At 35.2% G+C, this 17304-nt stretch overlaps 1 protein-coding gene across 1 annotated transcript in view; it reads right to left on the bottom strand.

Annotated features, from left to right (window-relative positions):
• KIF21A (kinesin family member 21A) overlaps positions 1 to 17304 on the bottom strand; it is a 149426-nt gene that overhangs the window by 28482 nt on the left and 103640 nt on the right. The window contains exons 18-28 of the mRNA XM_044915437.1: positions 15069 to 15137; positions 14762 to 14973; positions 14452 to 14605; positions 13758 to 13952; positions 13213 to 13314; positions 12041 to 12206; positions 11555 to 11575; positions 6729 to 6789; positions 6302 to 6356; positions 3450 to 3664; positions 965 to 1072 (exon numbers count right to left, since the gene is read on the bottom strand). Of these exons, the coding sequence (XP_044771372.1) occupies positions 965 to 1072; positions 3450 to 3664; positions 6302 to 6356; positions 6729 to 6789; positions 11555 to 11575; positions 12041 to 12206; positions 13213 to 13314; positions 13758 to 13952; positions 14452 to 14605; positions 14762 to 14973; positions 15069 to 15137 (1358 nt within the window). The remainder of the gene's footprint in view (positions 1 to 964; positions 1073 to 3449; positions 3665 to 6301; positions 6357 to 6728; positions 6790 to 11554; positions 11576 to 12040; positions 12207 to 13212; positions 13315 to 13757; positions 13953 to 14451; positions 14606 to 14761; positions 14974 to 15068; positions 15138 to 17304) is intronic.

The following is a 17304-nucleotide window of genomic DNA, read 5'->3' as shown; positions in this document are numbered from 1 at the left end:
TTGCTCCATCCCCTACCTCCCAATTATCCTTGAGACATTCAATCCAGTAGAAACAGGCACATTACATCTTTAGATACAGGAAGCAAGGATAATTAAAAGGATAATTTCCATGACATTCAAGTCAGCCAAACCAGTGTTCAAAGTAGAGTGTGTTGGTATAAGACTGTCCACTTGGGTACAGAAAATATATGAAAACTCCTTTTTCTGTTTATTTTTATGCTAAAAACTTTTCTCTACTAATATTTAAATGTAGCCTGGCACTGATACTCTCCCTCAAGACCATGTCACAGTTCTACCCGTCACATGCAGCACCTCAGGTGACCTGAGGGAGGAGTGGGTGAGCCACGGGGTAGAGAGGTGACAGGGGCTCTCACCCCCTTCATTCAACTTTCCGCACGTTGCGATATTGCAGTTTACAAATGCCCATTTAAGTGGATCATCAGATTATACTACATACTGTTAAGTAAATAACCCTCACAAAACAAAGTTCCTAAAAGATTTCAGCAAGAAACGATTTAAACAGAAAAGAACAGCAAGAGAATGGTACAACTAACACACCCTATGACTAACACTAGTTCTGTCAGCCACTTTAAAGAGGTAAAGTCAGTGGAAGTTTCATCAGTCAAAATCAATTTCAAATTTTTTCTAGAAGACTATCTGAAATACAGATTCACTAACCTTCATCTCAACTGTATATGAACTTTTACAATGATATGCACAAGTAATTGAAAAATAAATAAGAGTACAGGAACCGGGGCAAGCGTTCAAATATTTTTACAGGCTTGTGTGTGACCAAGAAACATTTAGCCAAGCCAACAGCTGACTTGGTTGTCTTGATTAGTCAAATCAGTCATAACCATAGAGCCAGCCTACATTTGGAAAATAACTTCAACATTGTCCTTTAGCATTTAAGTGCAACAGACATTTTATGCAATCTAGTCGATAAAAAGTATGAGTCACTTACTGTTTTTGTTCCTTGGACTTTGATTTTTCTGCTTTTTCATATGCTTTTCTCCTGGTTATAGGGGAAGGCTCTGGTAGCTTTTTTTCTGATAGAGATGACTGTCTGGAACTAAAATAGAAAGAAGACTCTTTAATCATCAAATTTTAAATATATACATACAACTTTGTTTGGCAGATATCCAACCTAAAATTTTTAATAGATTAATAACCAGAACTTGAGAAAGTATTACTTGGGAACAAAAAACAAAACTAGGATAGGAATATATTATATGAGTAATTAATTGATGGAAGCCTGACACCTATATATCTAACTTGTAAATTGGCAATCTTATTAAATATCTGAAGCCTATTATCTTTGAATATAAATACCAATCCTATACTGCCAAATAGTTCAAATCATTTATTTGAAACATAAATGATTACGTTGATTAGAACTGTTTCAGTTGAAAAAAAGGTGTCTTTAGAGTCTTACAAGAACAAAAATATTAGAATATCCGAACATGAAAAACAATGAGATTTGATGAATTAATATGAAGACACAGTCAAAAACAGACACACAAATAACACACTAATTTTACCTAACTAGTATTTAGATATTAGTAGCTATATAAATTTTAGTAATAAAAACATTCTTATTATAAACTTTAAATGCTGAATAGTGGCTATGCTATCAACAATTTAAAACGATTATTTTTGCATATGGTGGTAATGAATTTTGATTAGAAAAAAAATTATTTTTGCTATGTTTTTGCTACTCTTGGCTAGGTATATTAATAAGCAAACACACTAAGGAATTAGAAAGCAATATTACCAGAATGGGCTTACATGATGCCTATTTGAAAGTGAAAGCTAAATATTTAAACTTCATGTACCTGACTTTCTAATCAAAAGAAATCACATTTCAAAAATCCTTCAACAAGTTAAATCCTGGGGGCCACCTGAGTAAATTATTTTACATCATGCAGTAATGACTTATTAAGAGTCACCACACCAACCTTGTCTATCTCTTAAGTTTTTACAGGATGACACAAGCGCCTGGATTTATGAAAACCTGAAGACAGATCATGTGAAGTGATAGAGTCCAAAACATGTATTTTATAATCTGTCAAAAAGGATACACTTTAAAAATGAAAAGAAGTGGGGAGGGCAAAAAGGAGGTATTACCTGAATCTGGTTTCCAGGCCATAGATTTAGTCTTGAAGTCCCAAAAGTCTCAACTCAAATCTGTTCCTAAAATCTATTCTGTTGATATCACTACCTTCGCCAAAAGCATTTCTTCAACAGTCATCTTATCAAAAAAGCACTGAAGCCATTAGCTATACTGGTTAGCAATCTCTATTAGCAAATCCAATAGTTAATTTAGTTAATTACATAGGCCACATCAAGCACATGCAAGAAAGTTGCCATCATTAAAATTAAATTTGGATCGAAACGTAGCAGATGGGCTTACTGAATGGAAGATGACAGAAACGTTTTCATAAAATGAAGGAAGTTTTTAAAAAGCTTAAAAAAAGGGGAGTTATGGGGAACAGATACTCAAAGGGGGAAAGTTTGTTATATTTTATTATTTGCAGAGTAGTATATGCAATTTTTTGGCAAAGTCCTCAATATTCCTCAACACAGTAATGTATTCATTCCATAAATCATTCGCTAGGTCATATGTGAGGGTTACTTTGAAAAAAAAAAAGTCAGTAAAAATCTTTACCAGTGAATAACTGATCTGATATATAATCTGATATAATGTAATTATCAAAACACACAAAGAAACATAGCGTACACAAACATACCAGCTTGGGTAGAGAAATCTTTGTCCTCAAGACAGTAGTGAAAATTCTAAGTAAGTTTTGTTTTGAACAGAATGTCTTTTGTTCACATTATCATAAATGGGAGAGAGAATATTCCCTCCTTCAAATCTTTAATAATACCAATAAAAATATCTTGTGCACGTATCCCAGATATGCAATGCAATGTGCTTCAAGGCAAAAAATTAGGAAAGCTTAAAATGATTAAGTTTGTAATTGATATTTCTTTTTCTTTATAGGGTTAGCAAAGGTTTGCTATCCTGACCAGCCTCTTAGAACGAGGACATACATTAATTCAGAGCAAATCTGAGACTTTAAAGCTTCTGTTTTATATAATGTTTTTATAGATATAACTACCTGATTTAAGTGTTCCTAAATAAATTTTGTCTGTAATTCATAACTCAGCCTTTGTGAAAATCATAACCCTTAAGAATGACCTTCAAACTCAGAAACAAGCAACGCAGTTGAACAGAGAATATCTCATCTTAAATGATTTCAAATGTCAAAAAAATTAGAGGAGATAATACCTAACAGAAATTCCTTTGAAAACCAGATATCTTATTTACATAATTTTTAAAAATAGAAATAAGAAATTAGCAACATGCACATAAAAAATTAAAAAAGAAAGAAAACGAAAAAGAAAAGCCAAAAGAAAGGACGTTAGTGTAGCTGGGCCAGACTTACATGCTGCCTATCTTAGAAGGGAAGCCAGATGGGGGAGGGAGCTCTTTTTCCCTAGCAGAAGTACCACTTGTCTCTGTATTCATTCCAATCTCTTGCCCTTCTGCAACAGGTGTAAGAGGGCCCGGCAAGGAGGCATCTCCTGTACTAGTATCTGAGGCTAGTTCACTGCTATCTGCATACAGCAATTCCATTTGAGTGGTGGTTCTCCTTCGGGCCTAGTCAGAGAATGGAAGGAAAAGCAATCAGGAGCAAACTTCTGCAGAGATGATTAGGGAATAGAGATTTAATATTAGTTTGAAATAGGTAACAACATTGAGCATGTCATTTCCTAGCAAGTGTGTCAAACATAGCACGTAAGATAGTGACAAGCCAGAGCTATAGCCAGATAAGACCTTTAGGGGCCATAATAATAGCCAACATTTTATATTGCACTTATTGTAAGCCAGGCATTGTTCAAACACCTTATTATATTAGCATGTGCTATCATTATCCCAATTCACAAATGAGGAAGCTAAGTAACTGACCCAAAATCACACAACTGGTAAGTGGCAAAGCCAGATTCAAAAACAAGCAATTTGCCACCCTGCCAACTCATGGCCAGCTCCCTCAACACAGAATTTTTTTAAAAAATGAAAGAAGAAAGAAATTAAACCAAAAGTTAACTGCAGGGAAGCTCAACTAAATTCTGATTTTTCTTATGTTTAAATGCTTTTTTTAATATCACTTTTAAATTTTATTTTAGTATCTCTTTTAAAATCTGCTTCTCAGTTTTTGGGACCTTGTCCTCCTGATGCCTTGGCTGTGTTTTTAACCTGCCTGCTAGGTAATTCAACACCAGCCTGCACCAGCTCTCAGCAGCACAGTGAGGCAGGGGAAGGTTATTTTCCTAGAATCTAAACTCACTATACACATTCCTTACCTTACTCTGAAAACTGACTGACTACCCTGTTTTTGCTCAGTTGTTATTATCACTAAGGTATTAAAGGATAAGCAAGGTGTTTATCAGATTATAAGCCTCTAAAGAGCAAACACCCTGTTTTATTCAACTTTATATCCCCTATACTCAGCATAGTGCTGGTACATACCTATTTAACATATACAGTCAACTTTATTTTTTCAGTGATGAAAAATAGATGATATGAGATCCTTTCAGGTGTCTCTGTAGTTTAAAAGGAGTAGTAGGTAGCACCTCAGAAAATTTCTGGGAAAAGGAAAGCCCTCCAACCAGTTTTTTACCTGGTCAGTTCTCCTCACTGCCAATAGTCCAAGGCAGAGAGGAATCATGTTCTTATGAATCCCTAAGCACAGTGGTTCCTTCAGGAGATGACTTTTAGGGCCCCACTTCACACCTCTCTGGCAGCCCAGCAGGGCATGAATAACTAGGCTTTCATGGGGCCTGAAAGACATTCAGGACCTTAACAGATTCTCTCTTCCACTTAAGATGGGATCCAAACCATACTAGGATGTTTTCTTTGAGTTTGGGTAACTTCTGTTTAGCCACTTAGAAAAATAAAACACAAACCACATGTTGCCAAGGATCATACATAGAGCCCTGCGACACTTTTTTTTTTTTTTTTTTTTTTTTTTTACCCTTTTTTTTAAAGATCAGGAAATCCTACATAAAAATCTATATTTAAGGCTTCTTTGGAAATAACAGAATTTCTAGAAGTCTCAGGCCTATATTCCTCATGACAAAAATGAGCGAGAGTTAAGTAGTGGTTATTTGCTTAGAAGAGGCATGTCCTCCTCAGGTAATCATAATGACTCCTACTCATTATTTTACAGCTAGCCAAATCGCTCATTTATATTACGTGACTGTTCACTATGGGCCTTCAATCTGTCCTAATTCATTTGCACAGTGTTATTCTTTCAGGTTCTGATTCTCTCCATTCATTTATCAAATATTTACTAAACACTACAAGAATTCTTTGTTTTTAAACATCTTAAAATAATGGTTAGTTAATTCATCCACTATCAAATGCTAACAACTCTCAATCTGAAACATACTATGTGTATCTTACACATTTAACAGCATGTGTCACTGATATTTTTTTAAACCTTATATGCATTACAGCCTCATCACTTTTTAATACAACATGATGATTAAGAGTTGGCTTATCATTCAAACCACCTCAGGATACTAGTTTAACAAAATAAATATGAAACACTATGACATACTAGAATGTTAAAATTTCAACAATTTCCTGTTAATTTACAAATTTTGCAAATTCATGCTGTATGCCACTACAGGGTCTACAATCTCCTATATTATTAGGAAATTTAGGTGACTTTAATAAACTAGCACATTACTTCCTTAATGGGTAATAAAACTTTTAGGAAAAACCTGGAAGAAAAAAAGAATTGGTCTCCACCATCATATCTTCTCTAGTAGAAAAAGTGCAATAATGCAGTAAAGCACAAGTTCCACGAAGCAGAAATGTTTCAGTATAATTTTTCCCAAAGGAGAATATGGTAATACAGAACTAAATTTCTTACACATGGGAGCTCTGGTAAAAGTATGCCAATTTGCTAACCTACGAAGGGTCTGAAACCTATGTGTGTGTTTATTTGTTTGTTTATTTTTGAGAGAGAGAGCGTGCAAGCGTGGGGGAGTGGGGACAGGAGGTGGAGAGGCAGAAGGAGAGAGAGAATGTTAAGCAGGCTCCACGCCCAGCACAGAGCCAGACACAGGGCTCGATCTCACGACCCTGAGATCATGACCTGAGCCAAAATCAACAGTTGAACACTTACCCAACTGAGCCACCCAGGCACCCCTGAAACCTATGTGTTTAATAGTGATAACAAAAAACAGTGGGAAAGGATGCTTACCTGCTATTTTCAATTCTCCTTACCTTGCTTTTAGGTTTCACTTCACCACAAAGTTTCATAAGGTCTGAAGATAGCGTGCTATACACAAATAAATAATTAACCACAGATTAAAGGGGAACTTACAGAAAACTGTATGTCTTCTATGTTTATAACTATAGAAAACATCTTACATGTCTATGGGTAAGAAAAGACAATATTTAAAATCAAAATGAACTAATTTAAAAATAATTCATTTTCTTTCTTTAAATATCCCAGTACATTTTATTTTAAAATTTGTGGTGGTTAAATATGGCTTAGTTTGATTTCCATAATACTGTTTCTAGTGCTATTCACTTAGCCATAAAATTCAAATTAGTTGTTTTATGGTAATTGTTTGAAGCAACAAGATAAAAGTATTTAAAATATTACAGAAACAAGTAAAATCTATTAAGTTTCTAAAGGCTCTCTTACCTTCCTTCTGATCCTGGGCTGTTTAAAGGTGCATCTTCATCAGTACTATCCTCTACATTTTCTAAAAAAAAAAAAAAAAAGTCCAAAACCTAAGTATTATCCACATGTCATAATTTGAATGATTGAAATCCCCATGCCATAATAAACATCAGCCCAACGTCTCAATATAGGCAGTCTCGTTTTAGTTACTGAATCTGAATAGAAATGTAGAAAAATATTTCTAAGAAACCCCTCTGATTATGTGTCCTAAAATGAAAAAAAGTGTTCAAAATAAGAAAAATCACAAGTTCGAATCATAAAATATAGAAGAACGACATTCATAGGACGGAAATGAGATCATGTATTTATCAGAGTATGTGTAATTGTATACATTTTTCAGAGTATGTATTTATTCCATGCCATCCAAACATATGAAAAACCACTGAGTAAAATATAAGATTAAAATAAATGTTGCATGAGCTCCCTTTAATGTATTAAGCCAATTTCAAAAACTACGTAAGTGTAAACATACTTGCTATATTTTAATCAGTATGCCAACTTACTTAAATAGTTTCCTTTATTGTTATTTTTGTTTTCAACTAGAGAGTAAGAGTGTGTGCGTGTGTGAAGGTATTCAGAAGTTACACATCAGCATGCAGCTCATTCACACGTACATAAAAGACAAAAACAATAGGTTTGCGTGCAACGGTTTTGTAACTGAATACAAGTAATCACCACTATTTCAGAACAACTGTAACAGACTAGTAAAAGAGAGGAGAAAAAGCAAACAAGGAAACTAGTAGGAAGTCAATAAATCAAAGAGCCACTGAAAGTAAACTATGTAAAATGTCAATGAGCCCCTAACATGGATGCAGGTTTTTAAAACATACACATTTTATTATAAAATCAATCCACAAAAATAACAACATTATAAATTACATATATTAATGAAAATTATGCATGATTCATCCCCTTTTAACTTTTAATTTTATACATGTGGATTGTAGACAACTAATTCCTTTCTCTGATGCTCCCTTCTTCTTCACTGGTTAGCTGATACTTTGTTAGAAATTCAGTAATGCTTGATATGTGATAGTATTATCTAAAATGGAGCCCATCTAGGACCCATACAAAGGGAATTTATTTTCTGAAGTGAAGAAAACGGTGGTCTTGAAGGCAATGTGTATCTGAAAGCCCACCACTCTAGAGGGAGGCTCAAGAACTTACTTCACGGACAGGATAACTGAGTGCCAAGGTGACTGCATTATTAATAATGTAGAACATGCGGGGGCGCCTGGGTGGCTCAGTTGGTTAAGCGACTGCCTTCAGCTCAGGTCATGATCCTGGAGTCCCTGGATCGAGTCCCGCATCAGGCTCCCTGCTCGGCAGGGAGTCTGCTTCTCCCTCTGACCCTCCCCCCTCTCATGTGCTCTCTCTCATTCTCTCTCTCTCAAATAAATAAATAAAATCTTTAAAAAAAATAATAATAATGTAGAACATGCGGTTATAAAGAAATGACAAACTAGTCTTTATTTTCCCATGTATAAAAGCAGGCTAAGATTGGCTAGTATTTTTCTTGTAGAAACCAGTTAGTATGAAACCAGTTAGTATGTTAAACATCATGTGAGTGCTTAGTAAAAACTTAACTCTTGCTGAAGCATGTATGTGTAATTAGAGATAATTATGGTTTGACATAACCAAACTGGCAAAAGGATAGAGGCCCCCACCCAGAAAGTCACCAGATCAAACTCCTCTTCAGGACTGAGCTTAGTCTGAGCACTATAGTCTTCTTTTTTTTTTTTTGTAAAGATTTTTATTTATTTATTTACTTGAGAGAGAGAGAGAGAGAGAAACAGCATGAGAGGGGAGAGGGTCAGAGGGAGAAGCAGGCTCTCTGCCGAGCCGGGAGCCCGATGTGGGACTCGACCCCGGGACTCTGGGACCATGACCTGAGCCGAAGGCAGTCGCCCAACCAACTGAGCCACCCAGGCGCCCTGAGCACTATAGTCTTCTGGGCAACCAGTCACACCATCAGCCCACTGTTGTACTTCTAACTTTGGGAACACACATCCAGGCCACTACCAGCTTTGTTTCTCATCACCATAGAATTAAAGCTAAAGGCAGAGACTTGCAACTCCCGAATGCCTTAAAGTTCATCTTTATCAGTTAATTTGCACAGTCTCACTTCACTGGAAGTTAACCAAGTATTTTTAAGTCTTTAAGTTATTTTTTTTAAAAAGTCGTAAAAATAGTATATAGAAAAGGGCTAACACAGCAGCCCAAAGACCACTATCCTAAGAAAGGCCTTGCTTGCAAAGTTGGACTTCGTCTGGCATCTGGAAACTTGACTCACAGAGTGTCCCCAGTCACTAGTTAACCACTGCAGGTACTTGAAGGTACTTAGAATGTTTGTGCAAACGATATGGTCTATGCTAAACTCCTGGGAGTCTTGAATCCTGGCACATACTACATAGATGGTATGTATGTGACCAGTCCCCAGGAAAAACTTCAGGTTCTAAGTGTATGGACTTCCCTGGGCATAAACGTTGTACACATGCTACTGCATTTTCATTCCAGAGGGAAAGGAACATTCTGTGTTATCTCCCCAGGAGGGAGAGAGCATAAGGAAAACCAGACTTAGATTCCTCTAGGCTACATCTGTGTTTTTTTTACCCTTATGATCCAGCTGTGTAATCTTCCTACACTGCTCTCATGAATCTTTGCCATGAATACAACCATATGCTGAGCCCCATGAGTCTTCATAGCAAGTCTCCAAAGATAGGGATGATCTTAGGGAGCCTAATTATAGTTAGGGAAAAAAGAAGAGGATAATAAAAATGCTCTTCAAAGGCTATAAAAGTACACACACATTAACAAGGCCCACCCTCCAGCCTTATGTTCCATCATTCTAGGCCATGTACTTGTTGCTCAGGGCACCAACCTGCCTGAAGGCCCCATGCACACAATACTGTGAATGAGTCTCTGCGTTTTAGTTTTGTCATTGCCTGGAGTGACTCCTCTCTGTCCCCCTCTCACCTTGTCTTTTGCCTAGCTAACTCTTTTTCTTCTTTTGTGTTTCAACTCAAATGTCACGTTCTCCAAAATCTTTTATCAACTCCTCCCTTCTTATTGGGTGGCCCCACTCTGTGTTCCTATAACTCCCTATATATATCTCAATCACTGCCCTCACTGAATGTATCATACTCTGTTCATGGTCTGTCACCCTCTGCAAGGCATCAAGTCGATGAGGGCAAGATTTTGTGTCTTATTTAAATCCCAGCACTCAGCCCAAGGCTTGAGGTAAAATTGGAGTTAAGTACAGTTCTCTGGCTTCTGAGGACTTAAGTTCCATTTTTTTTTTCCCTCCAAGCACCTCTAGGCTAGATTATGGCCCCCGTCTAGAGCGCAGATTTCAGTCACAGAGACAGGTTACATCAGCTACATGGGTTTCCACTCTCTGCTTCTGACCCTTTTTCAGCCAAAGATAAATGAAAGTTGTTTGAAAGTTATGATAAAGTAGAACTGCCCATCAAATTAGCAGTTTAATATCTTCTGCACAAAAGGACATTAAGAAGGACATTTGCATTTTCTTCCAAGTTAAAAGAGACAATGAACTTAAGTAAGAATTTACTTATTACTAGAGGTTGGGCCACAAAGAACAAAGACAAGGAACAGGAGAGGGAGGGGGAAAGAACAGGAAGAAAAGAAACGTGCCTCATAACACATGGAATATCAAAAATTCTAGTTATAATCCAGGAATTTGGGCAGTCTTGATTAGGAAATAACCAATCCTACTTTTTCTACCTGTACTTGTTATAGCTTGAGCAGATTAAAAGCAGTAGCTTTTCCATAACCTAAATTATGCAGTGGATCTCAAGGAAATACTATGTTGAGATTAACATGTGATATAAACATCTAAAAAATCAAATAGCTCATGTATTTTATTTGTGTAACATCTTACTTAAAACAAATTTAGATGTATAGATTGTGTTTATTCTAATGACACAGACAAGTAAGTACATTACTCTTTCAATTACAGTCCTTTCCTTTAGTATAAAAACTTTTGGCAGCTGTGTACTTAGAAAAAGAAAAGTTCAGATCAGATTTTGAAATAATTTTAATTAAATAAAAACTGCTCCAAAACAATCATTCAGAAAAATGGCAAGTAATAAAATTGCCCTGATACTCCTGGTCCTTCATGTATATAATCACTAAGAGGACTGGGTGTAGTTGATGTGAATGTTGTAGTGGCAAAGATAGAGGTTGAAAATTTCTATACTTGGTGATCTCTAAAGCCCATTCTAATCTGAAAATATTATAATTATAAATATTGTTTTAATCTGTTCATATAAAATGCTCTGAAGTTTTATTCAATTTATAATGTTAAAATATATGTTGAATTTTTTAAAAATTAAGAATAGCTGAGAATCTATCAAATATATACCAAAGATATATGCTAAGGGAAGTTAATTATGAGGTTAAAGCAACAGATGCAAGTTAACAGATATATTTAAAAATTAAAAAGAAATGTGTACTCCATTTTTTTCCTACAAGAAAGAAAAAGAAGGGCTTATGAAACTGGAGCCACAGCTGGATGTCAAAAAATAAAAGAGAAAATTAACTAAAGCCTACTTCTTTAAATATCTAATAGTTTTTAAATCAAGAATGTAGAGGAAAGACAAAAGACTTAGTATGTTTGTGATCATGGATACATTTCAAAAAAGATCATGCAAAAACCAGTTGGCTGCCAATAAAAATTTTAAACATAAGATGTACCACAATTAGTGTACATGAACAATTAGTAATTCATGCAGCTGTAGGGTACACAGAAAGCTAAACATACTTACCTAAAGGTACGCTATCTAGATCTGTGTAAATAACAGCAAAAAGGAAACAAAAAGCAATATTCCAATCAAAACAGATCCAATGTTAAGAACTCCCAAATAAAACAAGATTATGTACCATTTATAAGATATGTAGAATAGATGCCATAGAAAACAATTATTATTTTTCAAGGCAGTTAGATATGCAGAGTAAAGTAATGAAACTTGGTTAATATTTTAAATAACCAATTCAGAAACTTGGTTGATCCACAAAAACTAATTGCTTAATAAGGTTAAACAAGCCTTTTTAAGGTGGTAATCATTTCTTGGAATGACAATAATTACATCCCCCAAATTTATACATGCAAATTAAAGAAGGAATAATTATTAAAAGCATAAGTAAATATAGCATCTATTCAGTCAAGCAATAGGGGAAAGAGGTATAGTATAGCATTCTCGAAGAGCAAAGCTACCATGCAATTCATTTAACTGAAATTTAGTCCAAATTACCTTGTAAAGCATGCCCTAGTAAAGCATCTAGCTCAGGATTTAATTCTGCTTTCTCTTTCAACATATGGAATAGCAGCTGGTTTTGTGTAGCACTGGTTATTTCAATTTGTTTAAGCCGACCTTCAAGTACTTTAATTTGAGCCTCTTTCTGGGCAGCCTGAAGACCCTGTAATTACACAGAAACATAACAACAACAACAACAACAATTATCTTAGGTAATACAAAACAGAATCTACTACACAAAGATCTGTATCAAATAGCAAATGTATATAATACATGGACTTTGACATCAGATAGACCTTGATTCATCAAAGCTCCTCCACTTACTAGCCTGGTGACCTTACCTTATCTTCCTGATTCAGTTGCCTCATATGCAAAATGATAGGAATAATACCTACTTCCTAGCACACTGTAAAGATTAAGTGGGAGAACATAAAATAAAGGGTGTAGCACAGTCCCAAAGTGGTAAAAAAAAAAAAAAGTGACTCCAAAATCATTATCACCTTCAACAATTAGTTATAAGTTTCTTACAGGTGACAGGTTAATAATGCATTTACATTCAAAGAGGAGGGAAGTGCCACTATTTTTTTTCCTTTCTGATTTTCTTTTGAGATGTAAAGAATCAATATAGGGGCGCCTGGATGGCTCAGACGTTAAGCGTCTGCCTTCAGCTCAGGACGATCCCAGGGTCCTGGGATCGATCCCCACATCAGGCTTCCTGCTCCGCCGGAAGCCTGCTTCTCCCTCTCCCACTCCCCTTGCTTGTGTTCCCTCTCTTGCGGTGCCTCTCTCTGTCAAATAAATAAATAAAATGTTTAAAAAAAAAAAAAGAAGATTTTTTAAAAAAAAATCAGTATTAAACCAAAGTTATGATACCAAATTTGTTTGCACCCCAAGAGATTTTCCTTTTCATTTTTCCTTTGCTAAAGCAAAAGATGAATTATTTCTTGTTTAAGTTGTTTATCTCTTCTAATACACAAGTACAATGGATGACAGGCTAATGGAATTAATCGAAATAGTGCTGACTTTTCTTAACTCTAAAGAAAGATAAAAGAATGCTTTTCAATTAAAAAAAATCTTACTTATTACAGAGGAAAGGGTCACTGGAGAAAGATAAACAAAATGAATTAATCGAAACTTAGGTTTTCCATAATGGTGTAGTTAGATCATACCTTATTGATACCCATTGACAGGAAGTGATCTAGCAGGTATCGGGCTTCTGTAAGCGTGCAAGCATTAATGACTGCAGTGACATCCAATGTTTCTCCTTCTTCCTACATCAAACGAGCATTTGATGAACATTACTTTGAGCTGAATGTATTCAAACAGAGGCAAAAGCCTATTATTTCATTTATTTATTTGGTAGTATCAGGTTAGTTAATAAGACGCCTGAGAAAAATGTAAAATATGATCTCTACCCCAAGAAACATATGTGCTAGTTGAAAAGAAAAAACACACTTGAGCAGTTAAGAATTCAAATGGATTAATAAATGATATACATTTTTAAGCATTTTTTATTTTACAAACAATAAATAATATCACAAAATCAACAAAGAAATCTGGAGAGCAGGCAGGGAGTTATATCAATGCAAAATCTAAGAATCATATTAAACCAATAAATAAAAAACTCCTTGATATAAAAATTCAAAGTGCTTTTAATGATAAATATGAAAATATCTTCCTTAAGCCATTAACCATTTTTTTTACAATTACAAACCTTTGCTTCTTCCATCTGCATGATGTTGGCTTGGCACTCAGAGATACTGTCATTGATGTAATCTATATTAGCAGTTAATGACTCCATCTCCTCATTGATGTTTACCACATTTTTATCTCCCTCTCCACTCTCCTTGACTATCTTTTCCCGTCTTTTTGAAAGTTTCTCTCGTCTTTTTGTGAGTTCTTCCCGTTGCTATTGAGAAAACAGATTGGATTTCAAGAAATAATATTGATCCAGGACATTATGCTAAGTGAAATAAGTGAGTCACAGAGGGACAAATACTGTAAGACTCCATTTATATGAGGTATCTAAAATAGTCAAACTCATAGATGCACTAAATAAAATGGCAGTCCCCAGGGGCTGGGGGAGGTGCTGTTCAATGGGTATGAAGTGTCAGTTACATAAGATGAGTAAGTTCTAGAGATCCGCTGTACAATACTGTGCCTATAGTTAACAACACTGTGCTGTACACTTAAAAATGTGTTAGGAAGGCTGATCTCATGCTGTCTGTTCTTCCCACAATTAAAACAAAGCAAAACAAAAAAAGAAATGATATTCATCTATTCAAACACAATGCAATCAAAACTCACCAAAAAAATTGGTGAGTATTAATTTACCCAGAGATCAAATTTGGAAAACTAAAATTAACAGCCAGCTAAGGAAGAACATATCTATGTTCTATTTTCCACACCTTAAGGAGTCTATTCATATCTGCCTCCATATTGGAAATAGTCATTTTCTGCATGATGATGTCTGTGACCCTGCGCTCAAGAAGCTGCCACTTCATGCGAGCTGTCTTGGAAGTAAACACTCGGCCAGTCAGTCCTTTCCTCTGATATTTTTTTCTATAATCACATAAAAACAGACAAACATAATTACTTATGTGCAATTAATTACTTGATTGTACACTGCCAAATAATGAGCTGTTTTCCATTGAAGTCCAACATTTAATAATAATGCCACAAAGATTATGTCAGAAGGAACAGAAGAACTGTACTGACCTGGTTCCATTTGCTGTGGGTGTTGGTAAGGCCTGGACTCTTGCCACAGGAATTCTCATTTTCTGCTGGGCTCCTGCCCTTGATACATCTGCTTCTATAGCAGCTGCACTGGAACCCGCGTCCTGGGGGATATCAGATGAGCTCAGCTTCCGAGTGACTTTCCCAGCCACTCTATCTGACATGGGCCTCACTTGCCTACGAAGAGCTGTAACCTGAAAGAGCAAGAGAGATTGGCTCATTCTCTTCATCTACAGAAATATATCATTTACCTTAAAGCCAGAATGTTTCCGCCAAATGACTGACTTGCCTCTTCAGTTTTGCGTCGAAGAACCACTTCTTGGTTTCTTTTTTGGGCTTCCAGAAGTCTAAGTTGATGCTATAAGATAATAACAAATAAGTTACAATGGTAAACTGAAAGATACAATGCTTCCTACTCCTGCATTAATATAGTCCCCCATCCCATTGGGAACTATAATAGTTCTTAGCAGAATCTGAGCTAACAACAACCTTGCAACCATTACTAAAAATTAGGATATTTTATTCCAATAAATAAAAATGCACACTGATGCAGCCACCTTTTTCTAAAAAATGAAGTTATCTCTGTGACATACTTTTATTTAAGATACAGTATATAATACTTACTATACACAAGTACTTTTCTAAATGCTTTATAAATATATCATTTCATTTTTGCTAGACATTTTGTTTTGCTAGCTGAGGCATGAACAGGAAGAAACACAGCTTAGAATATTTTCAATAAAGTCACTTTACAATATATACAGTAATTATTAACTGTTTTAAATATAGGGAAAACATATAATAATTATATTAACACTTTATAATAACTGAAAATATTATGTTTGGTAAAGTAAATGAACAATAAAACACGTCAGTATTGGCTGCCAATTTGTTTCTAGGTACTTTATATGATAAAGACAATTCATTATAAATTACTCTAAGCCTTTTTATAGGGCTATAATTTAGGAAAGAATTTTGGGGCTAAAAAAGAACAGAAATCCTAGTTCTAGTTCTGTCATTTATTCAACTCTGTGATCTTGGGCAAAGCTTAGGAATTGGGCAAATATCCCTTCTGGGACTTAAATTCTGTGATCTACCAAATAACCCTTTATGTTTTCTATCGCTAATTCAAACAGATCATTCATCTCATGTTTATGCATATTCCTGTGTCATTAGATGAGAATTCTCGGAGAAACAGACTCTATCTTATCACTGCCATATCTTCATTACTTACAACAATGATTGACATAGAGGCAAAGTTAACAAGTATTTTTAAATGAATGAACTACCAAAAATTAAAATTAACATATTGTTTGAAGCTTGTTACTACTACATTAAGCTTTTTCTATTCTAAGTTAAATCTCAAATTCATTCATATTATTTGTATGGTGTACAAATATACAAAGGGTTAAAAGATGAATATGACGTGAAACAATTTAGAAAGGGGTTCACAGCTGTAAGTAAAAGGGGTGAGGGAGTCTGAATGTTAGCTTTGTATGTGATTAGCCAGCATCACATCTCTGTAACAGAATATTCTATCATATATGATCCTATGTTGTGAAATAAGATTCAAAATTTCCATCCCAGGAGTTAGTTGTTCAATATTGACCTCTATGTCTCATATGAATTAGTTACAAAGAAGTAAGTAGTGAATATTGTAAGAAAATTATTCCTGTCATCCCAAAGTTTGGATTAAAAACAAAATAAATACGGTTTTTGTCTTTCTCTGACTTATTTCACTTAGCATAATACTCTCTAGCTCCATCCATATCATTGCACATGGCAAGATTTCATTCTTTTTTATGGCTGAATAATATGTAGAATTTAAGAAACAAAACAAATGAGCAAAGGGAAAAAAAGAGAGAGAGGTACAAACCAAGAAATAGACTCTTAACTACAGAGAACAAACTGATGGTTACCAGAGGGGAGGGGATGGGTGAAATAGGTGATGGGATTAAGGAGGGCATTTGTTGTGATGAGCACTGGGTGTTGTACAGAAGTGTTGAATCACTATTGTACACTATACTGTACACTGAAGCTAATATTACACTGTATGTTAACTGACTGGAATTTGAATAAAAACTTCCAAATAAATACATAAATAAATAGCCAGAAAGTGGAAATGACCCAAACATCTACCAATTAAGGAACGGATAAACAAAATGTGCTCTATCCATACAGTCATAAAAAGGAGTGAACTACCAATACATGCAATAACATAGATGAACCTTGAAAACATCATGCTAAATTTAAAAAGCCAGATAAAAAAGGCTATATATTGTATATTCCATTCATATGAAACATCCACAGTGGGCAAATCCACGGAGACAGATAGTATACTAGAGTGGCTGTCAGTGGCCAGGGAGGGGGAAGAATGGGAGTGACTGCTAATGGGTATGGAGTTTCTTTTTGGAGTGATAAAAAATATTCTGGAATAAAACAGTAATGATTGTTGCACACTTCTGTGAATATACTAAATCCTTAAATTGTACAGTTTAAAGGAGTGAATTTTACGGCTCGTGAAT

Source organism: Neomonachus schauinslandi, chromosome 5 (assembly GCF_002201575.2).
Source record: "Neomonachus schauinslandi chromosome 5, ASM220157v2, whole genome shotgun sequence".
NCBI classification, from domain to species: Eukaryota; Metazoa; Chordata; class Mammalia; order Carnivora; family Phocidae; genus Neomonachus; species Neomonachus schauinslandi.
This window is presented reverse-complemented; position numbering and strand designations above follow the sequence as displayed.